The 17,030-nt window shown below is 38.2% G+C and overlaps 1 protein-coding gene across 2 annotated transcripts in view; it reads right to left on the bottom strand.

The window, feature by feature from the left end:
- The window catches only part of LOC121324742 (wolframin-like), a 28,365-nt gene extending 11,781 nt beyond the window's left edge, over positions 1 to 16,584 (bottom strand). Inside the window, exons 1-2 of one of the 2 annotated variants that reach the window (XM_041266903.1) lie at positions 15,782 to 16,584; positions 7,750 to 8,028 (exon numbers count right to left, since the gene is read on the bottom strand). In XM_041266903.1, the coding sequence (XP_041122837.1) occupies positions 7,750 to 8,023 (274 nt within the window). In that variant the 5' untranslated portion in view covers positions 8,024 to 8,028; positions 15,782 to 16,584. Of the gene's footprint in view, positions 1 to 7,749; positions 8,029 to 10,845; positions 10,958 to 15,781 lie in introns of those variants that run through there. The other variant, XM_041266895.1, reaches the window with a different exon arrangement.
- Positions 16,585 to 17,030: the final 446 nt, after the last annotated feature.

The raw sequence follows: 17,030 nt of genomic DNA, 5'->3' as shown, positions 1-17,030 counted from the left end.
ACCTTCACCACAAACATGGACATGAACTCTCATCATCACCCGTGAACACCAGTTTTATCCACCAGTGGCTTGAGCCGAGTTACTTATTTATTCAATTGATGGCTGCAGTCACATTCCCACGTGTTTTGACAGGAAGAAATGTAACCCCCTCCCTGCCACCCCAATATTCTCCACACCAACCCATACAAACACACACTTTTGTGTGACTTTCGTACTGTTGATTATGCTTCGGATACCACACCTTGAAAATCAAGTGATGCGATCTGTTTTGCTCAATGTTTTTCCTTCTTTATGCAAGTCAAGGTTGTTATAATAATAGAAAAAACACTAGTGGAGGCTTTGAGTAAATTGTTGCTGCTCATAATGTATCAGAGTAGAAAAAAAGCAAAACGTCTATATATATATATATATATATATATATATATATATATATATATATATATATATATATATAATTTGAGATTTATATTTTACCTTTATATTTGTCTCCAGTCATATGTGGTTTTCACGATCACATCGCCTTGTGCCACAGCCTTATGTTTTTGCATACTGTCACTGATTTGCCCCATTGCACGCTGTACTTTATGCATTCAGGGCAAGTCAAACATCAGAAAAAAAAAAAGTTACAAATTCTGCGTCCCTTCCAACAATTTAAAATCAGCCATTGAGATGAGACAGTAGTATCGGGCAGTGTGTCCTAGGCTGAAGTGTATGTGTGTGTATATATAAGCGTATTTCGTGTCTACAATTAAAAAGATGTTACCCTGAAGGCGACTGGCTACTCTTGTAACTACCCTGCATGCCTGTAAAATGACCAGTCACTACATAGGTACTACTGTGAAATGCCAGCCCTACGGAGAATATGCGTAATTAATTTACATTTATTTTGACCACATAGTTTTTTATTCCGATTTGGTCCAAATCAATGTGTACTAAATATCTGAAAAGTGTATTAAATGCATTTTTGACCCGTATGGCCTTCCATAGCTTCGCCCCAGCCTGTACTAGTAGATTCACTGGAACTGAAACAAAAAATATGAAACTTCATTAGTAAATTCACTGAAACAAAAAATATGAAACTTCCAGTGCAATGATGGCTTTTTGAGCTGCTCTCCAGTGAATGTTTGCAACACCTTCATTAAAACCAAAAGTACAACAGGAATTCTAAAACAAAACAGTAACGTCAAGCCTGTGATATCTTGAACCGTTTTGCATTCTCCAAACAGAATTTTCTTTTTGTTCGTACAATATGAAACAAACTTTTTTTACTCTGACATATTTATTAAAAACCTGAAGACAAATTCAAAACACATTACTGATGAAACAGAAATGTGCTGGTGCTGCTGCATAATGACATGCCCAAGGTTGTCTTCAATACTGCCATAACCAAACTGAAGAAAACAGATGTTAAGACTTTGAGGATTAATGTATTTTAGGACAGTGCCATACATAAACCTAAACTTGAGAGAAAATATTTAATTTCAATCCGTACCTCAAAGCAATGCTAATCAAGCACACTCTCGTAAACAAAGAACTGACCTCAGGCCAAATCTACAACTTTCACCACAGTCATTAATCATACGCTGAGGGAGACAGATTCTGAATACAGACAGGAGCCTCCAAAAACTTTGTCCTGAAAAGTCAAAGGTAGTGGGCAGGAAATTTGACAGAATCCATTACTTTCTTGACAAAAAGGTTATCAGCTCAGAAAACAAATTAATTTGATTAATGTTTAATTATGTTACCCTCCTGAGTTGAAAAGCCATCTCCACAATGCAAGGATTTTCCACTTAAAAGATCATGATACACCTGTTCCACGTCTACCTTAACCCACTCCTGTCCACACAAGGTTATATCCAATGCCTCATTTCCACTGCCTGGTGCTACAGGCTTTGGTGGCCCGCGGCTAGCCACTGAAATCAGAAGAGCGTTTCAGTGCTTTCCCCCTACCCCACCAAACCTGACCAGCTTCGGAAATTCTTGCTGTGCATCAAAGGTCTGGGGGGGGGGGGGGGGGTGTGGGATTGTATTGTGTTTTGTTTGAAAGAAACCAGGAGGTTACAAATCAATTTAACCAGAAGCTCATTACAAAACACACACACACACACACAGAAAATGTTATATGCATGCTTTACCTATATGAAAGAAAATCAGCCACAACAGCTGCGATTTCCTTGTCTGATTCTTCTCTACACACACTTTCTTTGTAGCCACTTTGGCTACATCAAGTTTGGCAGACAAAACCTGACTAGATAGCTGTGCTCAGCTGCTTGGGGGAGCACTGAAAACACGTTTTGTAGCCGTGGGCAGCTATAGCGAGGTAGCACCAGGCGGCACAGTACCCAACAGCGTATACAGTACAGCCTGTCAATATATTTAAACGGGCCCTGTACATTAATGAATACTTATATATATATATAACCATTTTAATAATGGAAAAAGCATCACCTTGATCAGTATATCATATAAAAACCATTAAATCACCTATATTACATAGACAATGTTTTGTTATGGCCGCCCTTTGTTGGTTTAAAGGCTTAGGCGCACAAAAATACTTTGTTATTGTTGTTTCTTTTGTTATTTATGCACCTGAGCGCTTTGCATTCCGACACAATTCACTTTACCAGCGTTCACTGGCGTGGGTGGCTGTCAACAGTATGACATAACAGCGGCGCCAGAAAGGATCCAATATGGCAGTGGCCTGCATTTCCAGCTGACAGAAAGCTGAAAAAAAAATTGAAATACTGGCCAAACGCTTGACTTAACAAAACTGGCGCAGTGAGACGCACTCATTATGTATACAGAGCATTTAGCCTTGTTATTTTGAGTTTCCCTTTAAGATGAAGTGACTGACTCCAATCAAAACTGTACTTAAAAGGCAGAGGACAATATAAATAAATTATTCTAGCTTTTATATAAAATGTTGCATTGACATTTTACGGGAAAAGTGTCCCAGTTGTAATTTCTACTTAAAGAGTAAGAAAATCTAACGTTACACGTCCCCACTTCTTGTTACAACAGTTTAAATAATGTACCTGTAATTTTTCTCATTGTTAACAACGACAACATTTTACACCAAGAAACTTTGAAGCCTGTCTCAAAGCTCTTTTCAAAATGTCCACTAGTGCACGGATAGTGTAAGGATTTGTCACCAGCTCTAGACCTGCAGGACAGCATAAATTGACAAACAGTGTCTTAGACCGCCAGCTGTTCTAAGCGCCAGCCAGTCGAAGGGCAGTACGAGCTGTGGCAGTCACAGCGAGAACAGGTAGAGCGAGGACCTTTTCCAAATCTCTAACAATGGCTCCTAGAGGCCTCATTCCTACTCTGACACCCAACGTCTGGATCCCCTGGAAAAAATGTGCTCACTCTCTCAACTCCTAGAATGCACAGATACTGCTATTAACTCCTTCTCCCCCTACGCTGCCTGCTACAAACTTGAAAATCTCCTTTTTCAATTTTCGTTCTCTGACTAACAAATCCATGCTTCTGAACAAACTTATAACTGATGCCAATCTTGATCTTCTCAGTCTAGCTGAAACCTGGCACGCTGTAAACGACATTTAACCACCCCAAATGACGGCTGTTATTGCAAATTCTGTGCTTGTTTCCTCAGTTCTTTCTTTGGCAGCCTTTTCTTCATTTGAGCATCTCGTCATTAAGCTCCTCTCTCCCATGTCCCTCACCCTTGCTGTTACGTACGTCCACCTAAAAAAACTAAGTAACTCATAATTCCTCTCCCTCATTTGCACTTCTACTGAAAAAATCCTACTCCTAAGAAACTTCATCATTCATGTTGACTTGCATTCTTTCCCTCACAGTGACCGACTTCAACACGCTGCTGGACTTTCTTGGTCTCTGTCAATGTCCCCGCTCACGCCTGAGGACACACCCTGAATCTGCTCATCACCAGGGGTCTTGACCTCTCCAATCTCTTCATCTCGGATCTCTCTCTCTCTCTCTGACCATTTCTTAATCACTGCTAATATTAACTCTTCCTGCTCTTTCCTCTGCTACTGATACTGTTATCTCCTTCTGCCCCAAGAATCTGCTGAATCCTCTGAAACTCTCGGAATGCGTCTCTTCATCCCATCTAACTGGCAATCTCCCACAGATGATGCGGTGACCCTCTACAATGCCACCCTTACTCAAATCATCAACCTGTTTACAACCAGAACAGTCAAAAAAGATCACAACTGCCAATGGTACACCCTCGAACTTCGATTGCTTAAGTCTGCCTGCCGCAAGCTTGAGTGCAAGTGGAGGTCATCTGAACTAACGGTTGACAGTGAGATCTGGACCACCCATCATCTGGACAGCCCATCAGTCATATTTTTTATGTTTTTGAATGAGTCTTGTCATGGACTGTGACCTGCTGTTGACTGATTAAAGTCTTTATATAGATTATCAAGTCAATTATTTCACCACAAGACCTTCAAACGCTCATCTATAACCCATGAATGCTTGTTGTTTCAGAACTTTGCACGAATCAATTTTTAAAAGACGGCAACAAAGAAGAAATATGATGTCTACAGTGCCTCTGTAGCCCTATGACAAATCACTTACATATAAAGATAATACACGTTTTATGGTTTTAGTTTTATGGATTTATTTATTTATACATTATATGTTTTATGGCTTCTCTTGGTTTAAACTCAAACTACCTGCTAATATTGTACATAACATGTTGTTCATGTTTGTACATTTATTAAACTGTGAAAGAGACATTAAAGTCAATTGCTTTACCACAAGTCTTTCAAATCATCTACAAGCTCACCAAAAGTCAGTTTGTTAACTTGTGTCCCACAAGGGGTTTCAGCCCTTCAAAGATAGGTCCATTTTCGATATTTCCTGAAGCCTTTTTGTGCAGTCATTAAATCAGACAGTCAGTTAATTTATGAGCACAACTAAGCAATTTGAAAGCAATATATTTTCTACTTTAGAAGGAACAGCACTTAATCACTCAGGAATTTGACAATTGGACAATTTTAAGGCCCCCACCAACACAGAAATACTGAAGAGGTGGTACTTATTATGCATGAATTCTACAGAAGACTTATGTGGCTATCAGAAGCATGCATAGGGCTACCCATATTCTAAATATCATTTTTAAATCCTCAAAATCACTCCAAAATTAAACATGTTTCAATCAATCAATCACTGGGTACTATGGTTCAGAGACCACTGAAAGGCAAGAATATTGTTGTAAAGCTCTGTACTAGTTTAGGATGGGTTAAAAAGCTACAAGCAGAAAAATTGCCAAAAAACTCTTGTGTTAAGACATACTGCAAAATGCCAACATAATTAGAGAACCCTACAGGGTCCCCTGAATGTGCATGTAACCAAATACTTTATTTATATCTGTTCTAGCTCAAGATATAGTTTCACCCTGGGATAAGCTCATCTGCTGTGGTACTTGGATTTTCCAAGTACAACAAGAAACTATGTTTTAACAACTGAGACAAAACTTAATGACAGAACAGGTGCTTTAACTTAAAGTGGGAGGAGCTTCACAGTACAGGAACATACAATTATTAGTTTTGGAGAAAACATCATATATAATAGTATTCGAAGAATGGGAGACAGCATGGTTCTGTATATACAATTTTTATTACCAAGAAATGTTTTATTAATTTTACAGACAAGGTTGTCTAATGAACCAGATGTTTAGAATTGATTAAGCCTTCTGACACATAGAGAGAGAGAAAAAGTTCTATAAAGAAAAAAAAGAGGCATGAACTACATTTTATTCATCGGTTGAGTTTGTTAACACAGACTTATCTGATCCATCCTTTGAAGACCAATTTGCAAAACTGACTGCTGTTTGCTGTACTCGAAACCTCTTGTTTGGATGACTGTCCTTTCTTTGTCCTAATTTATATTTCAAGACATACTTCTCTCAGGGGCTAAGCGTAATCTTGAATATTACATCTCACCTATACAGAAGCATTGTGTTATGAGGTTAAAGACTATTATTATTATTGGCAGCTTTGGAGATAATGTTAGTGTGTATGCATTAGTGTAGTTGAGTGCCTTGGACTGTCCAGGGATGTGTGTTGTAACCATATTGCAAAGCCACCAGACTGTCCGTAATGTCTACTGGCTAGGTTTCGCCGTGGTTCCAAGATTGCTCGAACCATTAATAAACCGAAAGAGTACTAATGATTTATTAAACTTTGAATAACTGAATCTGTGTGATTATTCCTGATGTCACTGTTGTCTGGGTATATGTAAATCTGTACGCCAGTACATGAACAAATCACTCTAGGGGTTTACTTTATCTTACGTCCTCCTGCATAGCCTCCCCTGATTATACCAGAGAATACAATAAGTGCATGAATGAGACAGATTATTGCCCACATTGTCAAACAGGTAACATAGTAATAACAATCCATGATGTGGTACGGAACAGAAAAGCCAAAGCACTTACAGTAATGAAAAATGACAGATGTAGCAACACTTGGGGAAGTGTAACACTATGCCCGCTACTTTTGTGGTAAACAGAATTACAGCAAGTTATCATAACAATGTAGTTAGAGAAAATTAATAACGGGCAGACGACAGTTTAAAAACAGTTGCCGCTTCTAATGATATAAACAAGTAATTTTGTTGGTTAAATTTTCCATATTTTATAGTTATTTTTTTAAACTCGGGTGAAGTCTATTTGCAGTACAATGCTACCATGGTATAGTTTCACATTAGGGTCCAAAGCTAATATACTGTGGCAGCAAGATAAATGGACTTGATTGAAAAGTCTCTAACACAGCAAAATTAAGGGACTTTTAAATGGGATAAAAAAAAAAAAGGTATTCTTACAGAAGTTTATGCTTTCAGTTCACAGACATGAATGTGACCTTTTATTTTTTTAAATTCAAATAGGATCATCTCTCTCCTTCAGGTCATTCAAGACTTACTCTGTTGTTCTGCTTTTTGTGTGCTTGAAGAACACCAGTGTTCCTGGATGTGCCATCATAAAAACAATCACACATACTGCAGGTGCCAAGTCAGGAGGGTATTAGAATTACTATTTTATACAAAGAGCACAGTCGTTATTTACTATCAGATCTTGACTTCTTTTCTGCCAGTGTTCCAAATTCCTAAAATACAAAGTCAGGTAAAAACACTTTTGCATTCACAGGAACCTTACTGTAGGTCAGCCACTGACATGCTGTTCAGAAATGTGTTCATTTAGCTAGGTATGAGTTTTTTGCAAGTTATATTTGTTTATTTTTGTATGTAAATGTTTTGTGTTAGAGAGAGAAACTCTTTGTGAAAGTTAGTCCAGTTACTTTTTAAATTATGAAGTACAGGGACAGTTGTTAGTATGCAAAAATGGCATACTGTATGACAATAGGACACAACCTTTCTGGAAGGGCATTTAATAGCACAATAGCAAAAGACAGGCAACAACCAATACATCAAGCGTCTTGAAGTCAGCAGGTCAAATAAAAGAAGATTAGGTCAATATCATCAGACACACACTGCATAAAGCTAACCCCATGGTAGGGAGAAGTATGCATCACTAAACATAAAACTTTGCAAGAACTGGGAGCCTCATTCGCAATTGCGCATATAACCTAAAATAACAAAATATCTACAATATTGCTACTTTAAAATAACTAAACAGACATTTAATTTGTACCAGCAGTTGGTCAATTGTAACAAACTAAAGGTAGCGTACTAACTGTGCATGACGAGGTGCTGATCAGTTCTAGTCTTGCACAGTATTTCCAGGCAAATCCTTCTTACCAGCTTCTCCTGGCGGGGCACCGCTCCCCGAAGAGATGCCTTCGGAGGATTGGGAGAGGAAGTCGCTGGCTGCAGGTGTTCCACTCTTCATTCTCTCATCCCGCATGGCAGCAGCAGCAGCAGCCGCGAAGGCACTACCCATATTCAACTGGGACCTGCTCGGCCGAGGCGGAGTCCTGCCCGGCTGAGGCGGACCCCTGCCCGGCTGAGGTGGAGGTGGAGGGGGAGGTGCAGGTGGGAGCTGTGGGACCAGGGACTGGGGACTGGCGTCCATCTCAGCTAAAATAAACAAGCAGGCATCCAAAGCAGTAGATCAGTAAAAGGTGAAGAGACTTACTGTACAGTACAAAGGGTTTAAGTGTTGGTGTTCTCTGTCTGTGTCAGCGCGTTTTGTTTTTACTTCAAGGCAAACAGAACACGGTCCAATTTCTTCTTTAATGTGTTTGTATACAGTGCCTATAGAATGTCTACACCCCCTTGAACTTTATTCACATTTTGTTGTTTCATGCATTTAAATAATGATTTTTTTCCCCCACTTACTCCATACTCCACACTGTTAAGGGGAAAAAAAAGGTTTTATTGAGAAAAAAAAAAATTATGTATTAAAAATAAAAAAACTGAACTATCATAATTGGATAAGTCTCCACCCCCCTTAATACTTGGTGGAAGCACCTTTGGCAGCAATTACAGCTGAGTCTGTTGGGATAGGTCTCTACCAACTTTGCACACCTAGATTTGGAAATATATGACCATTCAACTTTACAAAACTGTTCAAGCTCTGTCAGGTTCCTTGGGAAGCGCTGATGGACAGCAATCTTCAAGTCATGCCAAAAATTTTCGATTGGATTTAGGTCGGGGCTCTGACTAGGCCACTCAAGGACATTTACCTTTTTGTTCCTTAGCCAATCCAGTGTAGCTTTGTCTGTGTGTTTGGGTCGTTGTCATGTGAAAGATGAACTTCCCTCCCAGTTTCAGCTTTCTTGCAGAGAGCAGCAGGTTTTCCTCAAGGACTTCTCTGTACTTTGCTCCATTCATTGTTCCTTCTATTCTGACAAGTGCCCCAGTCCCTGCCGATGAGAAACATCCCCATAACATGATGCTGCCACCACCATGCTTCACAGTAGGGATGGTGTTCTTTGGCTGATGCGCTGTTTGGTTTGTGCCAAACATAACGCTTTGCATTTAGGCCAAAAAGTTCCGTTTTAGATTCATCAGACCACAGAACTTTTTGCCACATGGCTAAAGAATCTCCCAAGTGGTTTTTTTTACATACCTCAAATGGATTCAAGGTGGGCTTTCTTGAGTAATGGTTTCCTTCTTGCCAACCTACCATACAGGCCAGATTTGTGGAGTGCTTGGGATATTGTTGTCACATGCACACTTTGACCAGTCTTGGCCATAAAAGCCTGTAGCTCTTGCAGGGTTGCCATTGGCCTCTTCTCTGATCAGTCCCCTTCTTGCTCGGTCATCCAGTTTGGAGGGACGGCCTGACCTAGGCAGGGACTTGGTGGTGCCATACACCTTCCACTTCTTAATAATCGTCTTGACCATGTGCCAAGGGATATTCAAGGCCTTTGATATTTTTTTTATACCCATTCCCTGATCTGTGCCTTTCAACAACTTTGTCTTGGAGTTCTTTTGAAAGTGCCTTGGTGCTCATGGTTGAGTCTTTGCTTTGAAATGTACTACCCAACAGTGGTAACCTACAGGAACTGCTGAATTTATCCTGAAATCATGTGAATCACTACAATTTAACACAGGTGGAGGCCACTTAACTTGATGTGTGATTTACACCTGAGCTACCTTAGGATTGCTATACAAGGGGGGTGGACACTTATCCAACCTAGCTATTTCAGTTTTTATTTTTATTTAATTTCTACAAATTCCTAGATTTTTTTTTCACTTGCAAGTTGTGGGGTAGGATGTGTAGATAAATGGAAAAAAAAACAACCTATTTTAATGCATTTTAATTCCAGGCTATAAGGCAACAAGTGAAAAATTTGAAAGCGGGTGTAAACTTTTTAAAGGCACTGTACATTAATTTCCTAGAATGTTCCTGCTACAATGGTAGGGATATTCATTTGTTGAAATCTGAATAACATTCTGACATTTTTTAAAATATTTTATAGAATAGTAAACAATTGTTTTATTGTCTCCCAAAACACAACTCCTGGTAATAGGTTGTTTTTGGATAATTAACAGTAGATTTAATTACCTATACAATATGGGACTATTCATAAATGATCAAATGGCAATGATCCAGCCCATTGTAAACCTGGTCTGAATGGGTTAAAACAACTGTTTCCCCTTTCAACAGTTTAATACAGATTCAGGTGAGCTTTATTAGTGGGCTGGACAACTCCCGTAGTCTGATCTCTTTGGAACAAATTTAGTAGTTCTGGGGCATCAAAACAATAACAGTAAAAACTGAACTAAACGGTTGCCTTCCCATAACAGCCAAGTTTTTATTTTATTTTATTCTGTACATACGTTTGGGCAGTTTATCAATCAACCTATAGGCTACTTGCTCTTGTCAACCCTTACCTAACTAACAGATAGACAAGCCTAGGGTAACTCATTAAAATAGCTGTCTTCCAATTCATAACACAACATTAATGAAAACATTAATATTGATTAAAAATGACTGACAAGGGGGGAAAAAAAATCTCATTGTGTGAGAAATCAGGAATTAAAACACGCACTCCCAAAACATCTTCATACTTCTATGCCACTGCCAGCAACACTGTGCTTGTCTGCACACGACCAGTGAGAAAACAAAACAAGGGTTTACTGAAGAATAACTCTGAAATGTTTCACAGCCCCTACCAGTGATGTGGGTGTAGCTAATACCGTATTTAACTAATTTTAACTTAAAAAAAAAAAATATATATATATATATATATATATATATATATATATATATATATATATATATATATGGCAGACCATTGGTATTGTTAATCACACATCGTCAAAATAAAGTGAACGTTTGTATTTTTTATTGTGTGTAATTTTAAAAATATCATTCCACAATCAATGTCAATCTTACACCTAAATTATTATTTACCTCGCAATGCAAACATATTCTATACTTACGCTAGCAGAAAACTAACACGCCGATGCAAAACGTTTTTGATCCACCCTACCACTCCCGTGTTCCATAAACAGCGTCCAAACTCTGCAGTGATAAGCAAGCTCAGCATTCAGCAGACTAACCCTCATTTACATAAACGCTTCTGATTGGTGTTTAATTACATTTTCCCACATTAAGTCACAACCGTTTATCATGAATGGTCAAGGTAGGTGTCGATCTTGAAACGTCATAAATCGTTCTCTTTATGATTGGTTTAGGCAGAAAGGAAGTTTATGTCATCTCTAAACCAGCGTGAAACATTTCCAGAGCAACAATACACAAGGCCTGGCTAATCAATCTTTGCTTGTATATGTTACGCAACGGACACCTTTGTGACTGTGATTTGATAGTCTCGTTACCAGTGTCTTCCAAACAATTATTTCATCATTTTTTAAAATAACTGCAAATATCATACTATATTTTATTAATCACGAAAAACCAAAACATGTTTGACCTGCTGTTACTGGTCCACCCAAAAAAAAAAATCATGAATCATACACATGGGACGGATCATATGCAAAAAACACTCAGTATCATATATTAGACGTACCCCCCCAACTCAACAAGAAACGACTATGATGACAGTAAAAATAAACATGATGAAGCGTTCTTATCTTTGTATAAGTGATCAGCAGATGTGTCAGCCGCACGAAGAGCACAGCGGTGGTTTCACTAATTCTATCTGCTGTGCAGACTAAAAAAAAAAAAAAAAAAAATCTATGGGTAAATATCGGGACTTTCTTCCAATGCATCGGGATACGGGACATTTCCCGACCATAAACTATTATTGCAGGTTAAGTGTAGATTATGTTTAAATAAACGTATAAGGTCTTGGTTATTTAATTAATTCATGCTGTATAGGACTGCCATAGAAAACATAGATATACATATTCATTTATTGTAATAGGTAATGAGTTCAAATGACAAGGTGACATTGAAAGGTGCTTAACTTACCCCATGAGGGTCGACCCACAACCAGCTTTACAGATCACATTTGAGATGCAAATTAATCAATTTGACTAGAACAGTATGTAAACCTGACTTGGTCTGACCCATCTACTGATTCCTGATCATAGGTGTTGGTGTCCTATGTTGAAGCAGGTGCACATGCAAGTCAGAGAACATTACTCCCAATAACAACTTGCCGGCTCGTTACCAGCAAAGTTGTTTCAAGCTACAGTTGTACTGTCAGAACTGTATAATTCCTTGCCTGAGTTTCATTCCTACCTGAAAACAATTCAAGGATCACAGGAAACGATAGCTTATGGAAATACTGCATTGTGAAATAGTGCTTAAACTGAAAAACCCAAATACAAATCTAAGCAAAACCTGCTGTGTGTTTCAGCATGTCGGCAATGACATGAATAATCTTGTATTCATCTGTGGTCCCACCTTCCAGCAGTGCTCACTAGCTACTCAGCCTATTAATTGCGCATTTCACATGCCTTAAATAAAACCAAAGGGACTCCCATTTATCTTGAACAACGATGATTTTTGTTTCTCATATTAACAATACCCTCCCTGCTTTTGCAGTGTGAAGATAGGGTACCTCTCTAGACACCAGGAGCGCAGCTGCTTCCTAGACCCCCTCTAAATGCCACGCAGGAGCCCCTACAAAATATAATCCTGGATGGGCACCTGAAGGCAAAGGACCCCGATACAGAGGAGCCGAAGGTACGTTTAACAGTTTATAAACCCTGCTGTCTGAATATCCAAAAAAAACTTTCCTTTAAAAAGTAATCCTTAATGGCATGTCATATGTATAACTACTGTGTATATATTTTTTTTACTTCTCTCATGGTACAACCCTGTAGAGGATCCCTCTATTTCGTCCTCCCTTGGTTAATTTGTCCACATATCACTATACTAATGACATGATGAGTCATTGATTGTTGATACACTACCTTTCAATTCTTTGTTTTCTTATTTTCAATACAGATAATAAAGGTATTCTAGTTTTGAAAGTTTTTATTTTTCAGAATAAAGTGCAGTACTTCCACTACTTATAGGTCTTCCTCCATTGGCTATTAGTTGCAGCCTTCTTGTCACAACCTTTATTAAATAGTTATCTGTTTTCTTAGAAAAGGAATGCTGGTTGGCTTAAAGGAAAGAAAAGAACAAGGAATTTTCTGCTCCTCGCGCTCCTACTACAGGGTAAGAAATACAGCTATGAAGGAAAAAGGGCTACTAGACCACTTTGTACCGAGGTGGTATAATGTTTACATTATTCACAACAAATAATTACATTTCCTGTCATCAACAACAGCCTAAGAACATTTAAGCCCGAGTAAGAGTGAGTAAGGCCATGAGATGGGGCCCACAAAGACTGAAACAATCTGTGGCCTGATTGGTATTAATATTGAACTAATTTACAAAACGTAACATTAGGTTATCCAATATTACTGTTAATCAGGGGAAATGTGATATTTTAAATTATTGTATCATTTAAATAATTATAATTTTCATGTTGGTATCTAAACCTCATCAAAATGGCTGGAATATTTTCCCTGCTATAGTTCCACAGGCTAATACTCAAATAAATGTTCTTTATATCTGCTACACATTTGGGACTTTGCATCTTTTTGACTTAATTTACACCCTGAATATTGATCCTCCATTCTGTGTACCTGTCTTCCCTTCTCATCCTCCCTGCTAGATATGTAATATTTGTCAATGAGAAGAAAGTCCATCTGAAGGCTGAGCACTCTGATACTCCCTTTACTGAAATTACCAAGTCGTTGGGCCCTTGGTGGGCTCAAGTATCCCAGGAGGAAAGACAAGCAGCGCTTCATCGAAGAGCTGAAGGCCTATCATTATGCGTGAGGGCTCATAATCTGGTTTGTTTACTTTTTGCTGATTTTAAAACGTTTAAATAGAGGCTCAAGAGCTGCTGTCGATCCTGTGTTTATATGTAAATCTCACATATCACAAGGAGCACTTTTTCATTTGCCATTTTTTAAACTGTTGCTCAGCTTCAGGTGAAGTGGTAAATAAATGCAAGGTATTTTTGTCATTTCTACCGAATACGAACAACTGAATCCTAATACATGTAAAAAAAACAAAAACAAAAACAAACAAAAAAAACATTTGTTTGAATATTCGGGTATTTGTCCCAGCACTAATATATACACACGTGTCCCTGAATTGTGCAGTTGTTGAACAGCAAATAAAAATGACAAAATGTCAATTTGTGCTTGCCTCTAGTCTCTAACAGTGCTTCTTCCATTCCCTTACCATAGTGTCATAACAATCCAACAAGGCACATCATTTATGTTTTATCCCCCAAACAGGAGGGTGACCCCAGTGACTAGTACTGCAGGACGTCCAATCAGTATTTAAACTGTCTGCATAATAAGAAGGAGCATCTCCTGGGGAAACAGCTTTACAACATCTGACAGGAAATGGCCCCTTTTCATCTTGCTTGCTTGACAGAATAGTGTTTTGTAAGAAAAAATAAAAATGTTATAGCGTCACATATTAACAGTGCACACCAAGTATAAGTGGTTAGTATAGGAGCTTTGTCTCTCAGGGTGTCCCTTGAAATAATTTCCATATGGTGACCTTGTCCCTAGGTCTGTGAAGTACCTGGAATAGACTGAATGCCAGAGGAATCACACATACAGGTACAGAATGAACAAGTGAACAAGTCTTTCTATTGGAGTAGTTGGAACTGCAAATGCAAGTCAAAAAGGGAGTTAGAAAGGTCAAGAGATAGAAATGAAATTTGCTAAGGGGGCTAAAACCAATTCCAAGATGTTTTTCCATTATAACGGCAACAGAACATTCAAAGAGTAGGTTAAATGTCTAAGAGATAGAAATGGCAAAATCATAGACAAAGAAAAAATAGCAAATATATTAAATGATCACTTTTCTCAATTTTTTACAAAGGAGGATACTGACAACATGCCTCACATGTCAACCTGTTCCTATCCAGTTTTAAATAACTTTAGCATAACCGAGGCCGAAGGATTAAAGGGACTAAGAGCTCTTAAAATAAACAAATCCCCTGAGCCAGATGAGATCCTCCCAATAGTACTCAAAGAAAAGAAAGAAGTTATTTACAAACCACTAACCAAGGTTATGCAACAGTCTCTTGACACAGGGGTTGTACCGACAGACTGGAGAATTGCAAACGTAATACCGATCCACAAAAAGAGAAACAAAACCGAACCAGGTAACTACAGACCAATAAACTTGACTTCTATTATATGTAAACTTATGGAAACTATAATAAGATCCAAAATGGAAAATTACCTATATGGTAACAGGGTCCTGGGAGACAGTCAACATGGTTTTAGGAAAGGGAGATCATGTCTAACTAACCTGCTTGATTTTTTTAAGGATGCAACATCGACAATGGATAATTGCAAAGCATATGACATGGTTTATTTAGATTTCCAGAAAGCTTTTGACAAAGTCCTGCATAAAAGATTAATTCTCAAACTGAACGCAGTAGGAATGCAAGGAAATGCATGTACATGGATTAGGGAGTGGTTAACATGTAGAAAACAGAAAATACTGATTAGAGGAGAAAACTCAAAATGGAGTGAGGTAACCAGTGGTGTACCACAGAGGTCAATATTAGGTCTTCTGCTATTCCTAATCTACATTAATTAATTTGTTTCTGGTATAGTAAGCAAACTTATTAAATTTGCACTGAATCGGAGGCACTTTTGTACACAGTGAATTGTGAGGGTCTGGAACCAACTCCCCAGTAATTTTGTTGACGCTGACACCCTGAGATACTTCAAGAAGCTGCTTGATGAGATTATGGGATTAATAAACTACGACCAACCAAATGAGGAAGATGGGCCGAATGGCCTCCTCTCGTTTGTAAACATTCTTATGTTCTTATGGAATGGTTTATACAGGCTCTTGCTAATAACAGCTGTGGAGTACCTGGAATAGGTGGTCTGCCTTTCCCTAGAACGTAGCCATGGAGACAGCTCTTTTGCTGTATTTGGATTGCATTTTTTTGATAGGTGATTTGTGTGTAATGAATTCACACATACAAATCTGCTGTAGAACGTCTTTATTGGTGCATCGGCTGTGTAGGCGGAAGTGAAATTTCTGCAGATTTTCAGACAAATAAAAAAACATGTTTAAGCACCACACAATAACAATAGTCTAAACAATACTCTCAAGCTTCCAAGACCTCAAAGGTCTCTGCTTTCACATGAAGAGGTCTTGAAAGCTTGAGATTAATTGTTGTTTCGTTAGTCGAATAAAAGGTATCGCATCAGTCCTTTTGCACATAGGAAACAAACTATGCATTCCACGTATAGTTTAGTTAATATTCTGAGGAAACAAGTAGAGCAAAAAACAATATTCAGAATATAGCTGGCAGTGTGTGTTAGTTGTAACTGTATTTCAGACTTGCTGCCAACTCTTTGGGAATGACTAAGTGTTACTCCTGGTCTTTCACAAAACAAAACAAAAACAATCTGATTTTGTATACATCTCACTAAAGGACACACTTCTGACTCATGCACTGACTATCAGCAAACATCTTTCTACCTTATGTCAGCCCAAGTGAACTGCATTACTGATTCTGGCAGTTCTGTGTGCTGGCTTATAAAGGATGCTATGCCATCAGGTTACCAACAGATGGCAGCATTTCATTGTTGAATTACTACAGTTCCTAATTACATTATGCCAGTAGGGCAGCTAAATGTGTGTGTTCTTAAAACCTATTTAGTTCTTTATTTATTTATTTATTCATTCATTCATTCATTGTTTTCACAATTCACTTGTAACTGAATTATTACATGTTATAATTGCTTCCAATACAGTTTAGGATTAAAAGTCTATTTTTCACAAATTATGTAAGATTTCTTCTCATAACAAACAATAAGTACATCTAGGATCAATTATATCTTAAAATACAATCTCTAAAATATATATTCCACTAGGTTAAATACATCTCTCAGTTTCTTTACCTTGCTTTCCAGGGAGTCTGTTACTGCTTTACTTTCACCACAGCAATGTCTTCAGGGTCAAAGCATCTTACTGGTTCCAAAGCATGCCTGTCAATAGGGGAACTCGCTGGCCGGTTAGTCACAGCGGATCTGAAGTCTTTTTTAAGCATCATTGCTTGATTCAGAGTTACAATTACTGTACATAAAAAAAAATTAGTTTTGCATCGCAT

This window comes from Polyodon spathula, chromosome 1 (genome assembly GCF_017654505.1).
Source record: "Polyodon spathula isolate WHYD16114869_AA chromosome 1, ASM1765450v1, whole genome shotgun sequence".
NCBI lineage: Eukaryota > Metazoa > Chordata > Actinopteri > Acipenseriformes > Polyodontidae > Polyodon > Polyodon spathula.
The sequence above is the reverse complement of the archived record's forward strand: the minus strand, read 5'-3'. Positions and strand labels throughout refer to the sequence as shown.